Below are 24,642 nucleotides of genomic sequence, written 5' to 3' on the forward strand. Positions count from 1 at the left end.
AAACATAACATTAAGAAGCAGTAATAATTTATTTGACGCGTACAATATTTAAACATAACGGACGCAGAGATGAAACTCCTTAGTTATATTATCAAAACGAAAAATCAGTGATGAAATATTTTAACATAACGTTATTACATATGAATGACACATAAATGGTTTATATAAATTTCAATTATGGACGCAGAGATGAACTTCTTAATTATGAGAAGAAAAATAAGTGATAAAATATTTTAACTTAACGTTGCAACGAAAGAATGACATGTAAAGGGTTTATATAAATTCCAATTACGGACGTAGAGTTGAAACTCCTTTATGAGAAAAAAAAAGCGTGTAAAATATTTAAACATAACATTAAGAAGCAGTAATAATTTATTTGACGCGTACAATATTTAAACATAACGGACGCAGAGATGAAACTCCTTAGTTATATTATCAAAACAAAAAATCAGTGATGAAATATTTTAGTATGACGTTATTACATGTGAATGGCACATAAATGGTTTATATAAATTTCAATTATGGACGCAGAGATGAACTTCTTAATTATGTGAAGAAAAATAAGTGATAAAATATTTTAACTTAACGTTGCTACAAGCGAATGACATGTAAAGGGTTCATGTAAATTCTAATTACAGAAGCAAAGATGATACTCCTTTATGAGGAAAAGAAAGCGTGTAAAATATTTAAACGTAACATTAACACACAGTAATAATTTATTTGACGTGTAAAATATTTAAACATAACGGACGCAGAGATGAAACTCTTAGTTATACTATCAAAGCAAAAAATCAGTGATGAAATATTTTAACATAACGTTATTACATATGAATGACACATAAATGGCTTATATAAATTTCAATTATGGACGCAGAGATGAACTTCTTAATTATGAGAAGAAAAATAAGTGATAAAATATTTTAACTTAACGTTGCTACAAACGAATGACATGTAAAGGGTTTATGTAAATTCCAATAACGGACGCAAGGATGAACTTCTTAATTATGAGAAGAAAAAGAAGTCATAAAATATTTTAACTTAGCGTTGCAACGAAAGAATGACATGTAAAGGGTTTATGTAAATTCCAATTACGGACGCAAAGATGAACTTCTTAATTATGAGAAGAAAAAGAAGAGTTAAAATATTTTAACTTAGCGTTGCTACAAACGAATGACATGTAAAGGGTTTATATAAATTCCAATTATGGATGCAGAGATGAAACTCCTTTATGAGAAAAAAAAGTGTGTAAAATATTTAAACATTACATTAAGAGGAAAAAATAGCACATAAAGGAGTTATATGAAACTTCAATTATGGACGCAGAGATGGAACTCCTTTATGAGAAAAAAAAAGTGTGCAAAATATTTAAACATTACATTAAGAGGAAAAAATAGCATATAAAGGAGTTATATAAAACTCTAATTATGGACGCAGAGATGGAACTCCTTTATGAGAAAAAAAAAGTGTGCAAAATATTTAAACATTACATTAAGAGGAAAAAATAGCATATAAAGGAGTTATATGAAACTCCAATTATGGACGCAGAGATGGAACTCCTTTATGAGAAAAGAAAAGTGCGCAAAATATTTAAACATTACATTAAGAGGAAAAAATAGCATATAAAGGAGTTATATAAAACTCCAATTACGAAAGCAGAGATGAAACTCCATAGTTATAATATGAGAAGAAAAGTAGGAGATAATAAGATAATTCACAATTCCATTTTCAATTCCTTGGCGTCAAAGTCTTGGCGAACTTCTTGAGTCCCACTCTTCTCTTGGCAACCCCACATACAACTGAGAACCACGATTATTTCGGCATCTACCCGGTGTTTTCTTCCCGCCGGCACAGTTCAACAGATTCTTCTCCGTTTAGCGAAGGGACTTTTCTGTATGTTAACGGGGAGTTTTGTATTGTGCGGTGTGGTAGAAGTTATTCGGGGGTTTTGGAAATAAGAACCGTTTTTTTGTTGTTGTTGTTTGTGTACTCATTTTTTATTTATTTTTTTCTTGCGGGAAGTAGAAAAAAAAATATAAAAATAAAATAATCTGATAGAACAGGACTGGAAATTTTTTTGTAATTGACTTAGACCCCATCATACAACTTCTGATGGCGGTTTTGAAACTGTTATGGACTTTTTTGCTTTTGTGTTCTGTAGTGTATGGGAAATCAACTAGCTCAAATTCACAGGTAAATTTTATACGTTTTAATGCATAATAATATTATAAATGTATGAATTTTGTTCGGAAAATTATTAAGTTTTATGAAAGGTATCTAAGATTATTTTAATGAATCGGACAAATTGTTAAGTTTTTTTTTAACAATAAATTAACCGAAATCATATTATTTTAACATCCATTTAATTTTGAAACTATTATGGACTTTTTGTTTTTGTGTTCTGTAGTTTAAGGTAAATCGACCAGATTAGATTCAGGAATATAATTTTTTAATGCATTAGCTTTATTCAATTATAATACATAATATAATTAACTTTATTCTGAAAATAATAGATTTTGAAAAATTTTAAAAAATGTGAATGATGTTATAATTACTTAAACAAATGGTTAAACTTAATTTTGAAGTATTGTCCGAAATCGTATTAATTTTATTGTGAAAATGATGAAGTTCTACTTTCTAATACAGATTATTTGAAGAACCTGGAGCAGTATAGAGATAGGCTACATTTTCTCAAACTGTTCCTTAGTATTGTTTCCAAATAGATATTTTAGATGTTTGCTGAAATTTCACTAAATAATAGCTAAATACACAAAAGCATCTTATTCCCTACACGGAAAATCTTGATATTTTTCACTACTAGCGCTCTCTCGAATAATTTGTGGTGCTTATCATTATATTATCCTATCTCTATCTCTTTTCATTCCAGTTTTTTAGTGTTAAATTTAATTATAAATTTAAAATTTAATTTTAATGAAAATAAAAAATTACATGCTAATTTTGCATGTGGTTTAAGTGCTATTAAGATTTAAGTGATAACATCTACTTTTTTATTTTATAGTTGGTATTTTAAACGCATGAAATAGTATTGATGCTTTTAAGTAACTAGTTGTTGGTTGTTTGAAATGTGAAAATTTTTTTTTTAGAAAATATATTTTTTTAAACATTTAGAATTGTTTCGAAAAATAGAATTAGCCAATTTCACGATCATATCTGTGTGAGTAAATCGGAATTCTAATATCGTGATGCATCGTCGGGAAATATAAGCATCACCCGATGACAGGAGATGTAACATGTTAAAATATTTGTAGCAATTTTTTCTCCCTTTTTTTGTACTCTTTCGCCTTCTCTTCAATACAGTGTTTAGTAACAGGTTCTTATTCGCGTAAAACCGGCGTTTCTGTCACGGCCATTCCATAATAAAAGGCTTTTTATTGCCACTTGATAAAGGACTTCTTTTAAAGAACAAAAAATAAAGTGTTATTCTTCTAATACAGTGATGCATTTTTATCAGCATGGTATTTTTTTTTTCCTTTAAGAAGAAGGCGCTGAATTCAGGCATTGGATGATTGCAATTCTGAATTTGTCAAAGATTGTGACTTTGAGATTTTAAATTGAACGAGCGAATGTTAAATTGGATTTGAATTGAATGTGTACTTTGACATCATGTATTTAAATGGTTTTAAAGTACGATAACTAGTTTAAAATAGTTATTCGGAAAATTGCCTTACTCGTATTTTTTTTCCTTGATCTTTAGTTAATCGATTTTAATTCAAACTACGTGTTTTTCTTCCTTTTTTTTCTGTTTTTCATTCTGGAGTTTTTGAGTGTAAACTTAATATTTTGTTATAATTTTATGAACTTCTTAAATGTAAATTTAAATGATCTTTTTGTGAAAATATAAAGGATGTTGAATGCTCACCGATTTACTATATATTTTTTATATTAAAGATCTGTTTATCGTTTTAGTCCTAAATTTATTTTTTTTATCTCTGGAAACTAAAATTCCTGATGCATTTTTGAGTAAATTTTGTTCATTAAAAAATTTAAGTTTGTGAAACAGCGTTCCAATTTTAGAATTGTTTGAAAGGAGGTTCTAAGAGGCAATTTAGATTAAAAGGATATTTCTCGAGAAAAGATCGTGTTTCTGTTTTATATAGTCAAGACTTTCAGTTTTATGCACCTTATAAGATAAAAACGAAACAAAAATCTTTGAAAGATTTAGGAGTGGAAAAAGTTACAATTGCATTTATCAAGATACAATACACGATTAACCTTAGAGAAGCAATTCCCTTGGTGGTCAATAGTACCAACCATGTGACGCGTATAATTGAAATAGTTAACAAGTATTGCTATATAGATAAAAAAAAAAAAAAAAAAAAAAAAAACAACCAGGCATGGGTTTTATTTTCTATCAGATCCTAAACTTTAAAGCTAATATACTGAAATCCACTGAATCTACTTAAAATTTTAATCCTTTAATTCTTATTTCTCCAGAGTAAACCAGTTTTTCCAACTGACAGCCTTTGTTTCTTAAATTAAGTAAAGAATCGATTATTTTGCAAAATTTTTAATAATTTTTCTGGAGGTGAATAATTGTAGTCCAAAAAATAATATTGTGCAATAATCATGAAACTCACAAAAATAAATATTATTTTTCTTTTAATAAAAACTGTATATTTTCAAAGGTTAATGTTTTAGTTTATCCTGCAGTCTTCAGCATTAACTACAGAGATTTTGCATAACCCTACGTTTTGCAGTATCTTTAATGCTAACGTAATTTGAGCTTCATATCGTAAGCACAAAATTTTTCTACAAATCACTGAATCACTAAGGTCGAAAATAAGGCTAGTAGGTACAGTTTACATTAGACAAGCGCCATGCAAAATCTCTCTAAAGATGAAACAGATTCAGAAAAGAAATTTTATCTTGTGTTTGCTTTTAATTCCATTTTAGTTCTTTTTAAAAATATTTAAATATTCTCTAAACTAAGCTGAAATAAATTAGCCTATTAGAATGAATTTTCATTGCTTAGAATTTAAAAAAAAAAAGAAAAATCGTGGAAATGAAACCCTGGGACAGTATAAAAAAGGTCCCTGAACATGTTTAAATGAATGCCTTTAAACAGAGGTCGGTCGGGATAGCCTTGTTGGTAGGGCGCTGGATTCACGTTCATGTGAACGGGAGTTCTAATCCAGCTGGATGAAGACTCAACGTGTAGTAAATGGTGACTGCTGCACGTTAAATGTGTCGGGTCACAAAATTCTCCATGTTCCAATAACAAATTACACTTCTGGGGGTACTGGATTGGAGATTGATCTTTCTCTGAATCAGGTCAACATTACGATCTGTGGATGAATGAATTAATGGGTCCACCCTATAAACGGGTGTGACGTATGGGTGTGGCAGAAATCGAATTCTTGACTATAGATGACGCCACTGGAAAACAAGAACAATCGCACCCTGAATGCCTTGTTGGTCTACGACAACAGCAACAAAACAGAGGAACCAAATTTTTTTTCGATTATGGAACCCTAAATGATCAACATTCATTCGACGGAACCCCGAGTGTATAATTAAAGTATATAAAGACAATTGTGAGAGCATTAACTTATAAAATACTTTTGTTTTGAAATATATAATGAGAAGAATGGCATTTTCCATCGTTTTATCAGTAATTTTAAATTAAGTTCTGCCGACCGGCATGTGTGGGGGACAGAGAACTGTCCTTGCATCAGAAAGGTCCTGAGTTCGAATCCCGGGCAAGGCATGGATGTTTCTTTCTCTCTCTGTGTGTTCTATGTCCTTTCCTCTTTGTGTGTGAATGTGATCCGCTCTATAAACGGGTTGTTGCTGTGTGAATGGGTTGGCAGAAGTCGAATTCCTTGCCATAGATGGCGCCACTGTAAAACAGGAACAATCGCGCCCCCACTGCCTAAAACAGGCATACGACAAAAAAAAAATTAAATTGTATATCTAACAGTTGAATTCACAGTTCTGGAGCTGAATCTAATCTTGGTATGAATTTGTTTTTGGTGTATAAATACAAGCTGAAAATAAATGAAATGAGCCGAATTATGGTTTTCGTTGAAATGAAAATTAAGCCAAGCTACAAACGTTGAAAATGGTTAGTAGGGAGGCATTTCTTTATCCAATAATCCAGTTATTTCATTTTGGTTTGAAAAACGCGAAAGGGAAGTAATAATGCAATATTTTATAAAGGCATATCCTTTTCATAATTCATTTAATAAATTATTTAAATTTTTTTCTTCAATTTTTTTTTGCATTTTTCTTTAAATAACATCATAAAAGCAACCCAAAACATTAAGTAAATAATGGATTATTGATTAAATCCAAAGATAAGTACAGGTTTTTTTTTTCTTTCAAAAAAAAGTAATAACTCTCGGAATCCGCTTACCTCCTTCACAGAACCTAATTTTTCCGAGATGCTTAAAAAATGTTTTCTCTTTTCCCTTCATTTATGAAATTTTATTATTTGTCATTCTATAATATTTCCCTGGCTTTTTTTTTCTTTTCATTTTTTCTTACTTGCGTTTGTAAACATTAATCGCTGATTTTAAGAGTAAACTCTGAGCATTTATATCTAATGGTAAAATATTGTCAGAAAAATCTCATAATAATAATTTATTACTGAATAAATATTTTCGGTCGGAATAGCTAATTATATTTTTGCCCTACTTGAAACTGTTTTTTTTTTTTTTTTTTTTTTTTTTTTTTTTTTTTTTTTTTTTTCAAATGACGTTTTATGCTAATTTTAAGCTTTTTCGTCTCCGTATCAAAGGATAAATTCATTTTGAGTCATACGTCCAAATGTCAGCGAAATTTGAAAGATTTTCTGTTAAAGAAAAAAAAAAAAAAAAAAAAAAAAAGAAATAGCTCTAAATTTAAAGTTTCTCTTAATAGCCAATGAAAAGAGACGTTTATCATATATGAATGACCCTGTAAAGAATTTAGATCTTATATTTGTTGATATTTTCATGTAAATGCCAGCACTCAAATATTTTTGAATATAGTTTTTGGTGTATGTTTGAATATAGATATTAAAAATGAGTATTTTGCATTGGCGTTGAGATTAATGAATGAAATTTAAAAAAGTACTGTTTTAAGCAAAGTTAACCATCAATGCTTGTTAAATGTTAATTTTGCCGATGTGAGAATTAATTATAGTTAGCAATCTTAGAAATAATATTTTATTTTTCAACCGTTATTGAACAGCCGACCCAATTTTGAGTTTGCGGCTGCCATCGTTCAACGCCCGTAGCCTGTAATTTTGAACCCAATGCAGAAGACAAGGGGTCTCCAGGATCAAGTATAGGGCGAAATTTAGACGTCATGGACTTTTTGATGGAACTAACCCGCATTTGCGTTGCATGACAGGAAAACCACGTAAACCTTCCACGATTAGTCTAACGACAAAGGGACTCAAACCAATGATCCGTCTACCACTGAGGATATTTTACGCCAGCCTTGTGGTCGGTGCGAGCCTAGTGTAGGATTCCTATCAACCAGCTATCGCTGGGATTCGAACCCGGCTTCACCCTTAACGGTCATTGCGAAAGTTTAAGCTCGCAGCAGTGGCTTGAAGCCCACACAGCTTCAGAACAATGAATACTTGCTTGCCTGGGAAGTAAAGGTGGCATACGCGTAATGCTGACCACATTAGCAGAATTCCGCCGTTGGTCTCAAAATTGCAGATCCTCAACCTCTATGATCCCACTGACACACGACTAGCTGTTGCGCAAGTGCTTTTTTTTATTTATTTATTTTTACTAATTTACCGAGGTTTCAAGTTTTTGCGAGATTGTCATGACACCAGAATGTGTTCGACATTCGTTTGGTTTCTTTGAGAACGCTGCGTCGATGTTAATGCACGTTTCTAACATTTTGAACTTCTCCTGATGTATATATCATGTGTGAAAAATGCTGTATAATGAATGACAGAATGAATTTTTTTCTCTATGTCGAATGTATTTATTTCCTTTGTATATAGTGTGTGATTTGCAACCCCTTCTAGTGGCACCGCACAGTGTTTTGTGACCACAATGACCTTTTGATTCTTTCTGTATGCTGCCTTTACCCTTTCGTTTCAGCAATTTTCCTTTAATTTGTATAATTTTCAACAAATACTTCGTACGCAGAGAAAAAAATTTGGTAAAATTACCGTACTGTATGGTAATGGCACTTCTTCTGCTTAAAAAAAAAAAAAAAAAAAAAAAAAAAAAAACGTAATTCCGGTAATAAGAATTAAAGTATACCGTATGTAAACCATTCATTTGGTACTTTTTCCGTTCATATATATGTCATTTTATTTTATAACCGTCGTTGAACAGCCGACCCAATTTCATGGGTTTACGACTACTTACGTTCAACTCCGTAACCTTGTAATTTTGAACCAATCCAGAAGACAAGGAAACTCCTGGATCAGTACCCCCAGAGGTATTGATTTGTTGTGGGAACATGGAGGACTTTGAGACTCGACAGATTTAACGTGCATCAGTCACAATTTACTACACGGGGAGTTTTCGGCCGGCGAGGATCGAACCCACGACCTCTTGGATATGGGCCCAGCGCCCTACCGACCAGGCTATCCCGGCCCCGTTCATATATATGGTAACGGTTTACCGGAAGTAAAAAATCATGGGGGATTACGTAAATTCTAATATACAGAATCGTGGTGCCTCACTTTGAGCATTCGCCTCCCAATGAGATGGCGCGGGTTCAAATTGCAGCGATACTAATTACCATATGCTCCGACCACAGTGCTGATGTAAAATATCCTCAGAGTTAGACAGATCATGACTTAGAATCCCCTTGCCGCCTGTCTAACAGCGGGAGTTTTCGTGATTTTCCTCTCTATGCCGATACATATGCGGATTAGTTCCATCAAAAAGTTCACCACGAAGGTTAGTTTGTCCCAATATTCTACCCAGGAGTTCCCTTGTCATCTGGATTAGGTTCAAAATTGCAATGCTGCGGAGATGAATGTTGACAGTCGTAAACTCTGAATTGTGTTGGCTGTTTAACGCCGGTTTTAAAAATCAAATAAAATGCTGATATTCACTTATTTCACTCTTTCTCATTAACATACATAAGGCAAAAACAATTTCCCTTAAATAAAACAATTAAAATTCGAAATTGCGCTTCTTTCTTACTAGAATCAGTGTAGTTTTTTTTTCCTTCCATATTTTTCTAATTAAAAAAAAAAAAATCTTGATCCGTCTACCACTGAGGGTATTTTACGTCATCCCTGAGGCCAGTGCAAGCCGGAAGAATTCGTATAGACCAGCCATCACCGGGATTCGAACCCGGTTCACCTCATTGGAAGGCGAACGCTCTATCCCCTGAGCCATCACAGCTCTTCTGTGACTTTATTAAAAAGTTTAAAAATAAGTCTAAAAAATGTAATAATTGAGAATCAACACAAATAAGAGTCGGATATAATCTTCTCTAAGTTGTTAAAACGTTGTTCTGAATTTAGGCAGTGATTTTTTTTTATATTAAAAGTTCTACTATCAGATAATCCTAGATCCGATTATAATTATCAGACTGACCGTGAGAGTTTATCATAATTCTCCGTGCTTCTAAAATGGATCTCCAAAATTCGCGCATTAGGAGTTTTTCCTCAGACCATTCCGTTTCTTAGCAACCAATAAAAAAAATCTGTGTAGACATGGAATTTTTCTGTTCATGGCTACTTAAAAATGGAGAAGAATTTGACGAACTTTCCTTTGAACATTGAGTTCTTGGCAGAATTTGCCCAAATCCTATATGCGTTCCTTTATCAGTCCATGGTATTCACAATTCAAAATCTGGTGGAATGCAGGTTTTAAGTTACATTTTAGTAAAATTGAATAAATTAGCTTTATGCGTTGGTAATAAAAAAATCAAGATTATGCCTTGTTTAGAGTCCTCGTCTGTATGTTTCAATTCACGAAATCTATTAATTTCTAACATTAATTTAAATTACTTTTACTTACGTTTAATGTGATGCCAAAAGAAAGGCTATCTAATGCTATTCGATATTGTTTGTTGCCAAATGCTGAATAGATAAATGTAACTAAAATATGATCTCTCATAGAGAAATCTTTCTTTTTCTTTCTTCAAAACCTTTCCTTACAATCTTGTTTCTCCAAGCTTTTCAATTGATCCAATTGTTTGAAGAAACAAATGAATCCAAACATTTCAAGTGGCTTCAAAACAAACTTCTTTCTTCTTCATTATCTTAATTTAAAGGATTTGATGATAATTATAAAAAGTAAATGCGAACAAAATCGAAAGGATTAGCATGTGACATTTCTCAGAGTACCTTCCGTTTTGTTTATCCTGTTTTGTTTCTTACTGTCAATCAAATTAGATTTGACTCATTACCCTGCGAAACAATTAGTTATAGTTTTGTTCAGATCTCAAAAGAATCCTTATAATTCTCTAAGTTTCGGCTCGGTTGTATCGCTTCGAAATTTTTTTTTTAAAGAATGTTTTATGAGTTGTTCGTATTCATGTGAAACAGGCGTTATGACTACAAGACGTCATGTAATAAAAGGCTTTTATTAAATCTCGACAATGAGCTTTTTTTGATCAGCATTAAGTAAAAAAAGGGACCTGTTTTATTATAAAAAAATTAAATAATTTGGTTTTTGACATAAATTAGACATGTTTTTTTTAAAAGAAAACTCGTTTAAATCATGAAGGCGTAATAAGTATAGATATGTATTATTTTAAAATTTTAATTAATAGATAATTTTAATTAATAATTAATTTTAATAAATAATTATTTAATTTTAATTAATAATTAATTTTAATTAATAATTAATTAATTTTAATTAATAATTAACTAATTTTAATTAATAATTAATTAATTTTAATAATTAATTTTAATTAATAATTAACTAATTTTAATTAATAATTAATTAATTTTAATAATTAATTTTAGTTAATAATTAATTAATTTTAATTAATTATTAATTTTTATTAATTATTAATTTTAATTAATAATTATTTTTGATTAATAATTAATTAAAAACTAAACTAAACTCAGAGGCCCGTCAGCTTACAGAGGGCCAAGGCCTACTGTGCCCATCTTAGTTTTCTTGACCTTTGGGCTCTGGGGTGCAGGAGCAGATGTTCCGGTTAGGTGGTCAGCCGAACTTGAAACCCAGTGTTTAGTTCCCAAGCATGCTTGGTACTCATTTATCGACCCACTGAAGGGATGAAAGGCTGAGTCAACCTTGCCCGGTCCAAGGATCGAACCAGAGACCTGTGGCATGACAGCGCGAAGCCCTACCGCCCAGCCACCGGGCGTCAATTATTAATTAATTTTAATTAATAATTTGTTTATTTTCATTAATAATTAATATTAATTAATAATTAATTTTACTTAATAATTAATTAACTTTAATTAATAATTTATTAATAATTTATTAATTTTTATTAATTATTATTAATTATTAATTTATTAATTTTCATTAATTATTAATTTTAATTAATTTATTAATTTTCATTAATAATTAATTTTAATTAATGATTAATATTCTTATTTAATAACTAATTTTTATTTTTAATTAATTTTAAACTTTAAAGTTTTTTCTTGAAGTTTAAAGAGCTTAGAGCGATTATTAAAATACATACCTAAGACTATTAAATGTGTTCTTAGATAATTAGGTGTTTGAATGAAATATGTAAGAAATAGATTTTACATTGTATATATAAACAAAAAGTAAACGTTTTAAATCAGTAAATAAAATCTGAATGTATGTTTTTTTTTAATATCTCCATACATTCCTTTTTCATTGTTTCGTTTCACAATTTCTGTTAAAAACTTCTGTAGAAGAAAAACCAACATAAATACGTTATGTTTTGAAAAATAACGTTTTGCAAATAATGTCATGCTGATGTTTGCTGTTTACGTCTTACACATGAATTATTTCATAATCATTTCTTCAGGGAATATTAAAAAAAAACAGCTCTTTTTTCCGCGGTTACATTAGAGATTTATATTTGAAAAAGTTATTTGGATTTTGTGAAATATAAATTATTGCAATTATTTAATTTCACTTAATTAAAAATGTCTCTTGTACAACAATTTTTAATTATAAATAGTTTCAGTAATTAATAAGTTTTCAATAAATGTTACATTATAAAATGATTTCAACGTTTTCAACTTCAACGGTGAATTTTTTTGAATTAACACATTTTTTAATAAAATTTTATGAAAATTGCGAATTTCATTTTTAAATTGTGTTAATATACATGTTTGAAATAGTTCCACGTAACAACTATTCTTAAGCTTTCTTGTGGTGACTATTTTTTTTAAAATTAAAACTAAATTTGAAAGCAGTATCAGAAGAGACATTATTATTTTATTTTATTGAGTATTTTCGTTATTTTTCGACAATTTTTTGTAATTTCGTGCGATAGGTATGTTGTAGTTTTACAGCTCACAAATAATGTATTTAGCATCAAAATGAAAATAATTTTAAAGGTCCGTGGTGCCCATAGGCCTTTTAAACTCTTACTAGCCAAAAATATATATTTTCTCTTATTTAACTTAAAAATGTGGCCTATCAAGCAGCAAGGAATAAAAACAAACTAGAAAAATATTTTCTTTCCTTCAGAACAAAATTCAATCTGTGTATGTTGTTTTTTCGGAATAAGGTATCGTGTGAAAAAATGTGGAATTCACCTACAACTTATTTAATATCGACGCACCCACTAGTTTCCACAGGTAGTATATACATAATACATTTATCATTTTTTTCTTACTTTTTTTTTTTCATTTTTCGTAGCAGGCTTTTGAACCGGTTGGGATCTTTGAATTGTGATCGAGTTACTATACTTCGATGGGTGTTCTCTTATTCTATTCTTTGAAATATCTTAGATGCATTTCCAGTGAAATTTTTTGTTGCTGTATTATTTTGAAACGACTAAAGAAATAGAGAATATACTCAAAGTTTTAATGTGTTTTAAATAAATAAGAAGATGAGATTTGTTTTCGAAATGGGGATATTTTAAGTAATTCTTAGATTTTTCTCTTTCAGTTTTATTCCTTTAATCTTGAAATAATTCATGAAGCTGAATTTCTTTCGCGATAAGCAAACTAAATGAGAAATTATATTTGTTTGCTGAGTTTAATCTGTTTTGTGTAGGCTCTACTACCTATTATTTCAGATACGTAACTTGTTTACAGACATGTAAAGACAATGTTAAACTATTTTAAAAATAAAAGATGGGGGACTTTGTCCACTGCTTATTGTTGGTGGCGACAACAGCTGCTGGTGGACCACCAGTGGTGGTTGGAAAGCTGGAGTGAGTTCGATTCTGGCAGTCGGCAAAACAACCGGCGTGTATACGCAGGAAGGTGCACGTTAAATGTATCGCGGTTAAATGTTCTCTCGTTGGTTGTGGTGGGGAAGTTTAAAGAGAGGAGTACCAGCTCAAGCGTTGACCACGTCGTCTGACCAGGGCCAAAATTACGTGGCATTCCTACCATGGTTGTTAAAAGAGAAAGCCCTTAAAAAGGAGCTAGGTGTCTTGACTATGATTCTGTGATGATGGTGATGCTCGTTGTCGATTACCAACTTTCAAGACTGTTTACTTTTCAGATTGCTTTGCTTACTCATTTCGACTTAGTCTTACTCAATATTCGGTTTTTATACTTTATTTGAAATATAATAAAATCCACGTCTCTGATCGCTATCGCTTGTTGTATTTTGAAACTGATCCCACAACTGGATGCTTGCAATCTGCATCATCTTATTTAAATCTTGTCATTTGCTGATTCAAAAGCCAATCAGATTCGACATTCCCGCGTGACGTCTTCTACAGGTATCTAAGTAAATCTGATTTAAATAGCATGGTTAGGCATAATCTCTGCACTTCTTGAATTGCAAGTACCCAATTCTTTTAAAGAAAGCTAAAAATTAATAAATTGTGATATTGGTGTGGATCAATATTTGTATAACAATAAAACTAATTATTTCAGTTACACTATGCTAAAAGTTTTTAAAAGTGAGAAAAAGAAATGATTTCGGCACAGAAAAATGGCGGAGAAAAAAATGTATCAATAGCTACAAAATGAAAATTTTTCTGTCTCAAGCAGACTAGGATTAATCAAATTTAGGGTAGAATGAACCCAGTTGGAAAATCATGAAAATTTCGTTTACTTTTGCAAACTTAAATGTTAACATTAATCCATTTAATTAAAATAATAATAAAGAGAGACCGGGTTATCAAGTCTATATTAAAATAACCAATGAAACATTCTTCTTTTTATTCTGAAGAACCTAATTTAAAAAAAAAAGATAGTAATAAAAATTAGAGTAATGGAAATGGCATGGGACCTCATGTATCGAAAATCTATTGGATTCTTTTTTTTTTCTAACGCCAGGCACTGAATTTTTACGTCCTTCGCCTAGGAAGATGCTGGTAGTATTACTCATTTAACGTTACCCAGTGGCACCTGTGAACCTGCGTCACGAAGGCGAGCAACATTACCCACGCCCCACTGCCACAGTTACCCGTTTATAGGGTGGGCCACATTCACACATCACACTATAGAGAACAACACACTGAGAAACATCCATGCCCTGAGCGGGATTCGAACCCGCAGCCATTGACTTTCACAATCAGGCACGCTAACCGCTCGACCGTCTGGCCGGCATCTATTGGATTCTTCAATGTGCTGAACGAATTATTTTTATATCGGATACCATCGAGATCATCGAGTTTTTATATCATCGAGAGTAAATCGTTGATTCAGAAGCCAATCAGGTTCGACATCAAGTCAAACGTCTCTTACAGATATCCAATTAAATATGTTTTAAATCTAATGGTTAGGCATTATCATTTCATTTCTTCTGGAGTAGCAAGTACCCAATTGTCAAAATTTTTCAATAATTTTCATTTTTACTATAAATGGAAAATATTAATATTTTTCTCTTATCTTGGCTGTTTTTCAACAATTAAAACATCAAGAGTTCGGATTTTTGCTTTTTTTCTCAAAAAAATTGAATTTTATTCATAAATTTAAATCCTGTCTAGAAGAAGAAAGAACCAATGTGGCGTATTATGGCAAAATATTTAATTATACGGTTTTTACAAGAAAAGTCGGTACAATTTCTGGACTTATCTCCTTTAAGAGCTGCTTTGTAACGTCTCTATTTGCTGTATGTTAGAAGAAAGGAGTTCGAAGAACTTTTATCGCTTTTTCGAAAAGAACTTTTGTTTTATTTCAGTGCATCCTAGACGATCGGGAGAAACACGAATCTTAGTCGTTACTTGTTTATCTTGGACCCATTCTGAGCCCTTCATTGTTTTGTCAGCAGTGGAAGTGCATTTTTTTCCAGTTTCATTTCTTCTTTAGGGTTAAGTCATGAGAACCAGTCTGAGAATTCTTTTAACTATAAGATAATCAAAGCTATAAATCGACCCTTGATTATAATTCTTAGTTGACCAGCAATTAGAAAACAAAAGCAATTGAAAAAGATTAATTTATTCAGTATTCAAAATCTCCAAAACATTTTGAATTCAGCAAATAACAGATTTGTGCCCACTCGAAAAATTTAACAGGAACCGGCATGGTTTTAAAAGTATATAAATTTACAAATATTTAATTACTTCTGAAATTATTGGTTTCAAAACATTCTGAAACAGGAGGTAGTAGCAATTTTATAAATTGGGATCGTTAGATATGGCAAAAGAAAATTAATTTTAGTTTTTGTCGTTTTTATGTCATTCTAATCAGTTTGGTACATTTCTGGTTAATAATTAGAATTAGGCTGATTTATTTCGCGCAATTTGCAATAAACCAATGCTAGGGAAGGTTTATTGTAAATAGCTTTATTAAAGGTTTTCTACAATAGTAACCATTTAAATTAAATGTTTAGCAATAAGTTAGTAAATTATATATGTTATATGCTAGTAAATTACATAGCAATAATTGTAAATATATAATTATTTTTATCAACTTTCAATAGCAATAATTATTTATTAAAATTTTATCGAGTGCTTATTAAATTTTTTTAAGCAATAAATGTCTGTAAATTCAGTTTTAGTAATTTTTCGTATTAAAACGTGTAAGCTTATTGTTATCTTCTTAAAAAAATATCAGTCAAATAAAAAGAAGAAAAAAATGAAAAAATTTTCTTTTTACCCTGGCGTTATTTTTATGAAATCTCATTTTTTTTAAATTTAGTCTGCGACTTATGTAACTAATTGGAAAATCTGAAACTTAGCTCACCTAACAATAGTTATTTGATTGAAGATTATTTTTAGACACATGCTTTTTTTAAAAATTTTAATTATTTAGTATCGAAACAATTTTTTTATTGCTAATCCCGGAAATAAGTGATTGAATTGTTTTAAAACATTAATGTCGAATGCTGTTTTAATTTAAATTAATTGAATTTAAATTAATTTACAAAAACTGTATCCTCCAAATTTTCTAATAAAAATTGCATAGATTAACATGAAACATCTTTTATATTTTTCAATTTTCAAACTATTCTTCCTTTATATAGTAAAATAAAAGTAGTAAACCATTTTAATTAGCTTTCGTCTTAAAATGTTTTGGAGTGAGTATAGGGTGCAATAATGTTTCAAGATTAAATAGAATATAAAAAGTTAACTACTCTTTTGACTAAATTATCTTTCTTTCCTGTGTTGCGATTTCTCATTTACCATTTTCGTATCACTATTCATTATATTTATTATCTTTTCAATATTTGACGGTTCAAAAGCGCTTAAAAAAAGTTAATTCTGTCTCTAGTTTCGAAGTTTTCTTAGTCTTCTTCTTCTTCAGCACGACAGCCCCTTATAGGCCTTGACTGCCTCAACCACACGTAGCCACCTCCAACGCCTCCTGTCCATGGCGACTTTTTTCCAGTTATTTATCTTGTATACTTTTAGATCTTTAGCAGTGTTTTCCTAGTAATAAGTTTTAATAAGTATATCAGTTAATAAATAATTTTAAGGAGAAAATAAATTAACAAAATTGAATTAAGTTTCTACCACTTTTTACATTTTTACTCAGCTGTGGCATCTCTGCTCCTAAGGAAAAACGAGATTTTATCACTGCGAAATTTGTAATATGGCGTCGTAATGATTTGTAAACCATTATTGCGTTAGATTTTATAAAGATTAAAAGTTACAGTGTTATAAATATCAAAAAAAATAAATGTACGTGTAATATAGCCATAAAATTTATTTTACATTATTATTATTATTTATTATTATTTATTTTTTTGATTTTCAACAATTATTCCAGTAGCATTCATTTTTGAGTTATATCTTCTCGACTAAATTTGATGAGTAACTACTTTCAATTAAATCCAAACTACTTTTTTTATCATCACTCATCTGCTTCATCGAATTGAGATCAAATTAATGCCGACGCCACTTTTTATTAGGCTCATTGTAATGCACCTACAAGGCTAACTGCAATAAGCCTAATCAATGTAAACAAAGAGCCTGACTTTTTAGTAAGCCTACCACAAGCATTGCGCCTAAACAGATTATGCTATACTATGAAATATCAAAAGATATAGGCTTATTATACTCACAAGCTTTTGCTCTTACTGAAGAAACGAGATTTTATTAGCCCGAAATTAGTAAGATGGCGTCCTATGAATTGGAAACCATTATTGCTTTAAATTTTATCATGATTAAAAATTACAGAAATATAAATATTAAAAAAATTAATATAAATATATCGTAAATTTAATATCAAATTATTTTTTATTATTTTTTTCGATCTTTATTAATTATTTCAATTAATTATTGTAGCCGTAAAATCTAATTTCGAATTATCTTTTTTCAATCTTCATTAATTATTTCATTAGTATTATTTATTTTTGAATTTTATCTTCTCTAATTCATACGATGAGTAACTGCTCTCAATCAAATACAAATTACATTTTTTTATCGTCATCACTCATCTTTTGCATCAAATTAAGATCATATCATTTTCGCAGACATACACAATCCTTCAATACCTGTCTGTTTGTCGGCAACATTAAATAACAGGGAACTTAGATTACTTTTTTTTATTATTTCGATTAATGGTACGACGAGAAATAAGATAAATTGTCGCCAATTTTATTCTTTAATTATCCATTATTTAAATTTTTCGTGAATGATATCAGTAAACTGTGTCCGCTTCATTTACCTAGCATCGTTACTTCGCTGATAATTTTGTCATCTTTTTATGCCATTTTTTTCTATTCATTCTTGTCAAATACGTTCCAAAAGCGATAAAGTTGGAGCTTCCTTAAGCATTGTACCTAGATAATGATGTCAGTTTTAAGGAATTTCTTACTTTTTATTTAGGTTTACCCTGTCTAGTAAATCTTTAGCTTGGTTTAGAAAAAGCAAAATATTTCATTTTTAGCGCTGAAGCCAATGTGTGCGCCAAAAAACTCTTTATCTTTTTTTTAATGTTACTTAAGATAGTTTTCTTGGTGATAAAATTCCACAAGAGCTTTTGGTTCTTCGTTTTTGCTTGTTCGTTTGGCATTTCTTCCGAAATTTTATTTCAGTTTTTATTCTTCAATTCATAATTATATTCTTCTGCCAAATTTTTAAAATTGATTTAATTATTTTATTAATTAGCTATATTTTTCTTTAATAATCCTTTATCGGAATTTTTTGTGAATGATATGGATTGACTGTTTCCGTTTCATTCACCTTTCTTCGCCACTTATATAATTTCGTTATCTTTGATATGCCATTTTTTTCCTTTCTTGTCAGAAACGTGCTAATAGTGATAAAGTTGGTGCTTCTTTTAACATTCCAGATAGATAATGATATCATTTTTGAAAAATTTACTAATAATCTAGCATTTTATTAGTTTTTTTTCCTTTAAAAGTTATTGGGTTAGGGAAGGAAAAATATATTCCATTTTTAGTGCTGAAGCAATGTGTGCGCCAAAAAACTCTTATCTTTTTTTTAAATGTTACTTAAGATAGTTTTCTTGGTAATAAAATTCCACAAGAGCTTTTGGTTCTTTGTTTTCGATGAACAGCTTGTCCTTTTAGTATTCCTTACGAAATTATATTTTAAGATTTTTGATTAGGGTTGCTTAGATTTTTCATTTCAAATTTTATGGATATTTTTACTATCCTTTAAAAGAACAGATCATTCGTAGAATTCCAACATTATGGCTGCTTTATAACCGTAGTGGCAAGCAGCGTTTTTAATTTATTCCTCTTTTTGTTGTTAAATATTTTGCTGAAAACAAATTAAATGCCTCCACCGAAGAAATAAAAAGTTGTCTCCCATGCTAAATATTTATTACATATTTTTACGATTTCGAAAGACCTGGAGATAAATCTCTTCTAACAACAAGTTAAATTCAATATTTTGAAGCGTTTTATTACTCGATAATCAAAAAGTCTTTCTAGTATTCTATGATGTAAACATATTTCTCCTTGCATTCTGTTAAAATAATCTTATTATGTATACTTGTGGCTTTCACCAACAATTTGTGAATCTGTATTTAACTTTTTGTTACACCAGGGTTTAACAAAAAGTTAAACCCTTAAATTCAGGGCGAACAAAAGTTAAAGCAATTCAACTTTTGTTCGATTTCTTAATATAGTAGTTAACCATTTATATTTGCTCCATTTGTATTAATATAATTACTAATAACAGAAAAAGTTTAATGAAATAAAACCTAAAAATAGTACTCCTAGAAAAATTTTGTCTCACGTTTTTTAAGAATACCTTTTTACATAATTGCTACTATCTATTTTTTTTTCTGTAGTTCTGCTCCTTCAGAATTAGGAATTGCTCACCTTCCTGTCTGTAGAGATTCTCTTCAATGAAGAATGAGAATATATGTGTTACGATAAAGCCAAAAAAGTCGTATTTTTAAAATTAGATTTCTCAGGAACCATTCGAACGATTTCGCTCGAATTTTGTATTTTGCCATGTGAAATTGCATTCTCTAAAACGATGTAAAAAAATTGAGTACCTTACAATTCAAATTGCTTTCGACTAATATTAAATAAATTAATAAATTAATTCAAATTAATAAAATGCACAAAAATTTATCGAGATATGATGAAATACGAAAAAAAGTAAAATTAACATTAAGAATGCCAAACTTCGGAATGCTCTCTTGCCCAAACTATGGGGACCATATTTCCCAGATTGCGACTACTTATTACGCAGGGACGCCAACTTGCTCTGGGCGGCGGAATAATATTTTCTAGTGGTGGTCTTTTAATGAATGGTTGTTGATTTAGTAAATTCGATTTATAAGGTTTTAATTAACCTCGACTTCCAAATAATTCAAAGGCTTGTGTGATCCGCCATTTTGTTACAGTTTAGCATTTTTGATCCTTTCAAGAAGTCGAGAAAATGAGTCGAAAATTTTAGTTTGTAGTTCTCTACCGATTTTTAAAATATTTTGTCGTATACGGAGCAGTTAGCAACTGTGCTTACATTTTGGGATCAGAAAAAATAGGATTATTCAGAAAAAATAGGGTTTTGTGTCTGATTTCGTAACGTAGAATACCGTCTGCACTAATTAATTAGCATATTTGAAGTCTCCTCCTAGAATCATTAAGCCCTATAATTTGAAGAACCGATCATTAGATCAAAGGTTATTCATGGTGGCTAGCTTTTTATTATGCACACTGTACATACATTCCTTTTCTTTTATGATTTTAAGCGCATTGTAGTTTAAAATAATAACCAAAATTTCACCAACTCTGTAAGTTAATAAAATAATTCTGTAATTTGCTTTTCCAAGTTGTTCCTAATTTTGAAAAGTGTTTTGTCCATCAATTTATTATATGCAGTCTTGTAGTTCGTAGTCTTACATACAGTAGTTAAAGAATTTTCAGTAATCTTCATCTTGCTGACCTTGGAGTATTTAATTTTTTTTAAAATGTGGGTAACTTGCTGGCAGTCTAAAGATTTTTTTGCCTTTCATTTAATTTTATGTATTTCAAAATTTTTTTCGCTGAACTTAATAACCAGGTTTGATTGTGCTATCTTAGTCTCATTATTTTTGATTTTAGTTTGGTGTACTAAAGTCGCTTTTAACTCACGTGAAGTTAATTCTTTCAATTGATCAGTTGTTATACTTTCATTTCTCATTCACTCAAAAAGCCTAAGAAGAAGATTTTTTTTCTTTTTAGTTTCTTCCTCAATTCCAACGAGTTTTATTTTTCTGTTTTATATCTGCAATACGTTTGATATATATTTTTTTTCCGAATGGCAGGCACTGAACTTTATGCGTTTAGCCTAAGAAGATGTCAGACTTGTTACTCATTTCGCGTAACCCAGTGGGCACCTGTGAACCAAAGTCACGGAGGAGAGTAACATTGCCTGCTCCACAAACCCGTTCATAGGGTGGGCCACATTCTCTCATCACACACAACAGAGGACAACACAAAAGAGAGAAACATCCATGCCCAGCTCGGGATTTGAACCCGCGGCCATTGGCTTCGCAGTCAGGCGCGCTAACCGCTCTGCCACCTGGTCAGCACATTTAAAATATAAAAATATACGATGTTAAACTTAGAGAATTTTCTTTGATTTTCTTTTTATCTCAGTTTCACTCCTAATATCATGAATCATTCTCTATAACATTTACATAATAAAAATTGCAATATCACTCATAATAAAAGTTACTATTTCTGAAAATATTTTTATATTTGAGAGTTCTTTGCAATACTTAGTTACATTGATGTTTTTATGCAGTTTTCAATTAGTTTTCTTTTCTTTTATGCCATAATTAAATATTTAAGTGTTTTTTCAAGGTAAAACTGTTTGTCTTATGTAAATACAGTTCTGAGCATTTTTGTGGAAATTGTTCATCTTTTTATTAATTATCTTTTCCATATTTATAAACTTTTAGAAGCCCTGAGGGGTAAAAAACACCACCGTTGCTCAAATAGTAAAAAAAAAAAAAAAAAAAAAAAAAAAAAATTAGGGAGGGATGTAAGTGGGGTGTAAATGACTGTCACTTTTATCCATCCAATTTTTATATCGTAACTTTCTTTTTTTGACCTTTCTTTCATAAGAATGGTTTTCGAATTCTCAAACCTGTTTTTTAGGTATGTTAACAGGAAATAATTGAGGACTTCAGTTTGTTCTCGTATTATTTTTTTTTTTTCATTCATCACATTCAAGTGGCAACAGTTTTTCAATTCAATCTTTGTCACCAGAGTCCTGTTGCCTCAGGCAATCGAGACTTACATTTATAAGAATGTTTTTCTTTTTTTTTCCACCTCCCTTTTCTGTTATCTTTTTCTATTACAATTTCTGCGAGCAAAAAATCTGTTCAGTTTGTTTTTTCTAATAAAATTGCCTTAAGTCACGTCTCTCGCTTAAATTTTGTATTTATTCCGAAATTATATTGTGGTTACTGTACTACTTTATCATATGAAGTTAATGTTATTCAGAAAAATTATACAGATTAGAAAATTGTGTACGCATGATGTATTTTTTTGGTTTCAGGGAATAAATGCATAAATGAATGAATATTGTGATGAATAGCTTGCATAAAATCATTTACTTTAGAAGTAACGTTAATTGGGGGAAATGACAATTGTCACCTTTTAACTGTTATATTCTGAAAGAAATGAAAAAGAAAACATGTTCTGAATGTCTGCGTCATTTATATGCTTTTGAATCAGAAATAGCATTGAATATAAAACTATAAAGTAATAAATTTTATGTAATAATCTTTCAATTATTAAATAAAAATAATATTAATGCAAAAATATTTAAAAAAAAATTTTAAAAAATATTTAAAAAGGAAATTTTCTGTTATTTTTGCCTCATACACTGTTTTACATAAACTCCAAATTTTCTCACACTAGACCTTTTATTTTCGTAAAATGTTTATTAGACTATATGAGCATTTCAAGTTTTAATAATTTAAAACGTGTACTAATCCTTTCTAAATAAAAAAAATCTTACACGAACCATCATATACCCCAATTTATTTTTAATATGTCTTATCCATTGCATTCAGTTTTAAGTCTGACGAAAGAAAGTTCTACTTGCGTTATTTAAGGTAAAAATATTATTTTTTTATATATTCTGAATATGTTTGTAATAAATATAAATAGTAAGATAATTATGAAAGAATACATTACGAAGTATGCACAAATCCCACTATTAATTTATAACTTAGCAGTTGCTTTTTAGTATATTTCTGATTAGTTTTTTTTATAGTATATTAGCCCCATTATCTTGAGTGTCTTACATTAGCCCCATTAGTTTGAGTACCTTATATTAGTCCCATTATTTCAAATGTCTCGTTTTATCTCTTTTATTTTGAATGTCTAATATTTAGCCTTTTTATTTTAAGAGCCTAATTTTAGCAATACTATTTTGAGTGTCTCACATTAGCCTCATTATTTTGAATGTCTCATATAAATCCCATTATTTCCAATTTCTTAACTCAATCACATTATTTTGAGTATCTATTAAAAATTCCATTGTTTTGAGTGTCTCATATTAGTCTTGATGGGCTGTAAAGTTCCTTTTATTTGCTACAGAAATTTTATAGTAATTAAAGGAAGATTTTTTTTCTCAGAGATAGGAAAAATTACGTCATTCATTTTATTTTTGTTTTGTGAATTTTGATTTAAGAAGGAAAATTAGTCCATTACAATGAATAAATAATTTAAACACATCTAAAAATACAGATGATCAATTTATTATGCTCTCACGGGCCACGGAACGATAAAATATAAGTTTATTTATTTAAAAGTTCCGATTTTGTTTACTGTCACTGGTCAAATAACTTCCGTAAAAAACACTACATATCGCATAAATTTTGAATTGCGTGAATCTGTAATCAATGTATTAAATGAATTATCTATAAAATGAATTTGTAAATATTTTGCAAAAATGTATTCACCTTCTTATTAAAAGAAATTTTTATTAGTCACTATCGTTGATATTAATAAATCTTCCTAGTTTTACCCATTTCTTTAGTTCTTTAAAAAAAATTCCTTACTGTCTTGGAGAAAAAAGGTTTTTCTCAAAAGAAATCTAACTCTGGTTTGAACGCAAATGTTCGATGTTCAGCTATGAACATTATTTTGTAAAATACTTCAAAAATAATAATTCAATGTCATTTTTAAACTGATAATACATATATATTTTAAATTACACCACATTAAATTAAGTTAATTAAATTTAATTTTCTCCTCAATATTTCTATTTTATTAGATAAATAGTAATAGAAATAGTACATTCAACTGAAAAATGAACTCTTCTTCTTTAACTTTTTACGCTTATCAGTGATAATTCTCAACGATAATTCTTAATCATTCATTTCCTAAGTTAATGAGATTGATGATAATTTTCAAGCGTGTGGGTTGTGATGACTAGTATGATTTGGCGAGATAAGAATCGGAGAAAAGGAGCGCCAAAAAGAATAAAAAACTCTTACTTTTTCAAAGATAAAAAAAAGACAGTCGCTTTGAATCTTTCAATAGATGTAACTAAGTAACTTTTTGGAAATCTAAGATAACGACGAAGAAAAGAGTTAATAAATATCTTTACACTTGATTCAAGGTTGCAAAAGATAACGATATGAATGCGATATTTCTGATTCAGAATACTTTTTTTTCCCTGGAAAGTACTAATCTGGTGTTTCTCAAGTTTATATATTTGAAGAAATATGCATTATTACGATCTTTT

At 29.8% G+C, this 24,642-nt stretch overlaps 1 protein-coding gene across 22 annotated transcripts in view; it reads left to right on the forward strand.

Moving 5' to 3' along the window:
- Positions 1-1,790: 1,790 nt before the first annotated feature.
- Positions 1,791-24,642, forward strand: part of trol (terribly reduced optic lobes) — a 287,076-nt gene continuing 264,224 nt past the window's right edge. For 13 of the 22 annotated variants that reach the window (XM_087151594.1, XM_087151596.1, XM_087151595.1 and 10 more), the window contains exon 1: positions 1,793-2,190. In XM_087151594.1, the coding sequence (XP_087007720.1) occupies positions 2,110-2,190 (81 nt within the window). In that variant the 5' untranslated portion in view covers positions 1,793-2,109. Of the gene's footprint in view, positions 2,191-24,642 lie in introns of all 22 variants that reach the window. The other 9 variants (XM_087151601.1, XM_087151610.1, XM_087151613.1 and 6 more) reach the window with 1 other exon arrangement.

This window comes from Parasteatoda tepidariorum, chromosome 9 (assembly GCF_982258835.1).
Source record: "Parasteatoda tepidariorum strain Cologne lab strain chromosome 9, Ptep-v5.0, whole genome shotgun sequence".
In the NCBI taxonomy this organism is placed as follows: Eukaryota; Metazoa; Arthropoda; class Arachnida; order Araneae; family Theridiidae; genus Parasteatoda; species Parasteatoda tepidariorum.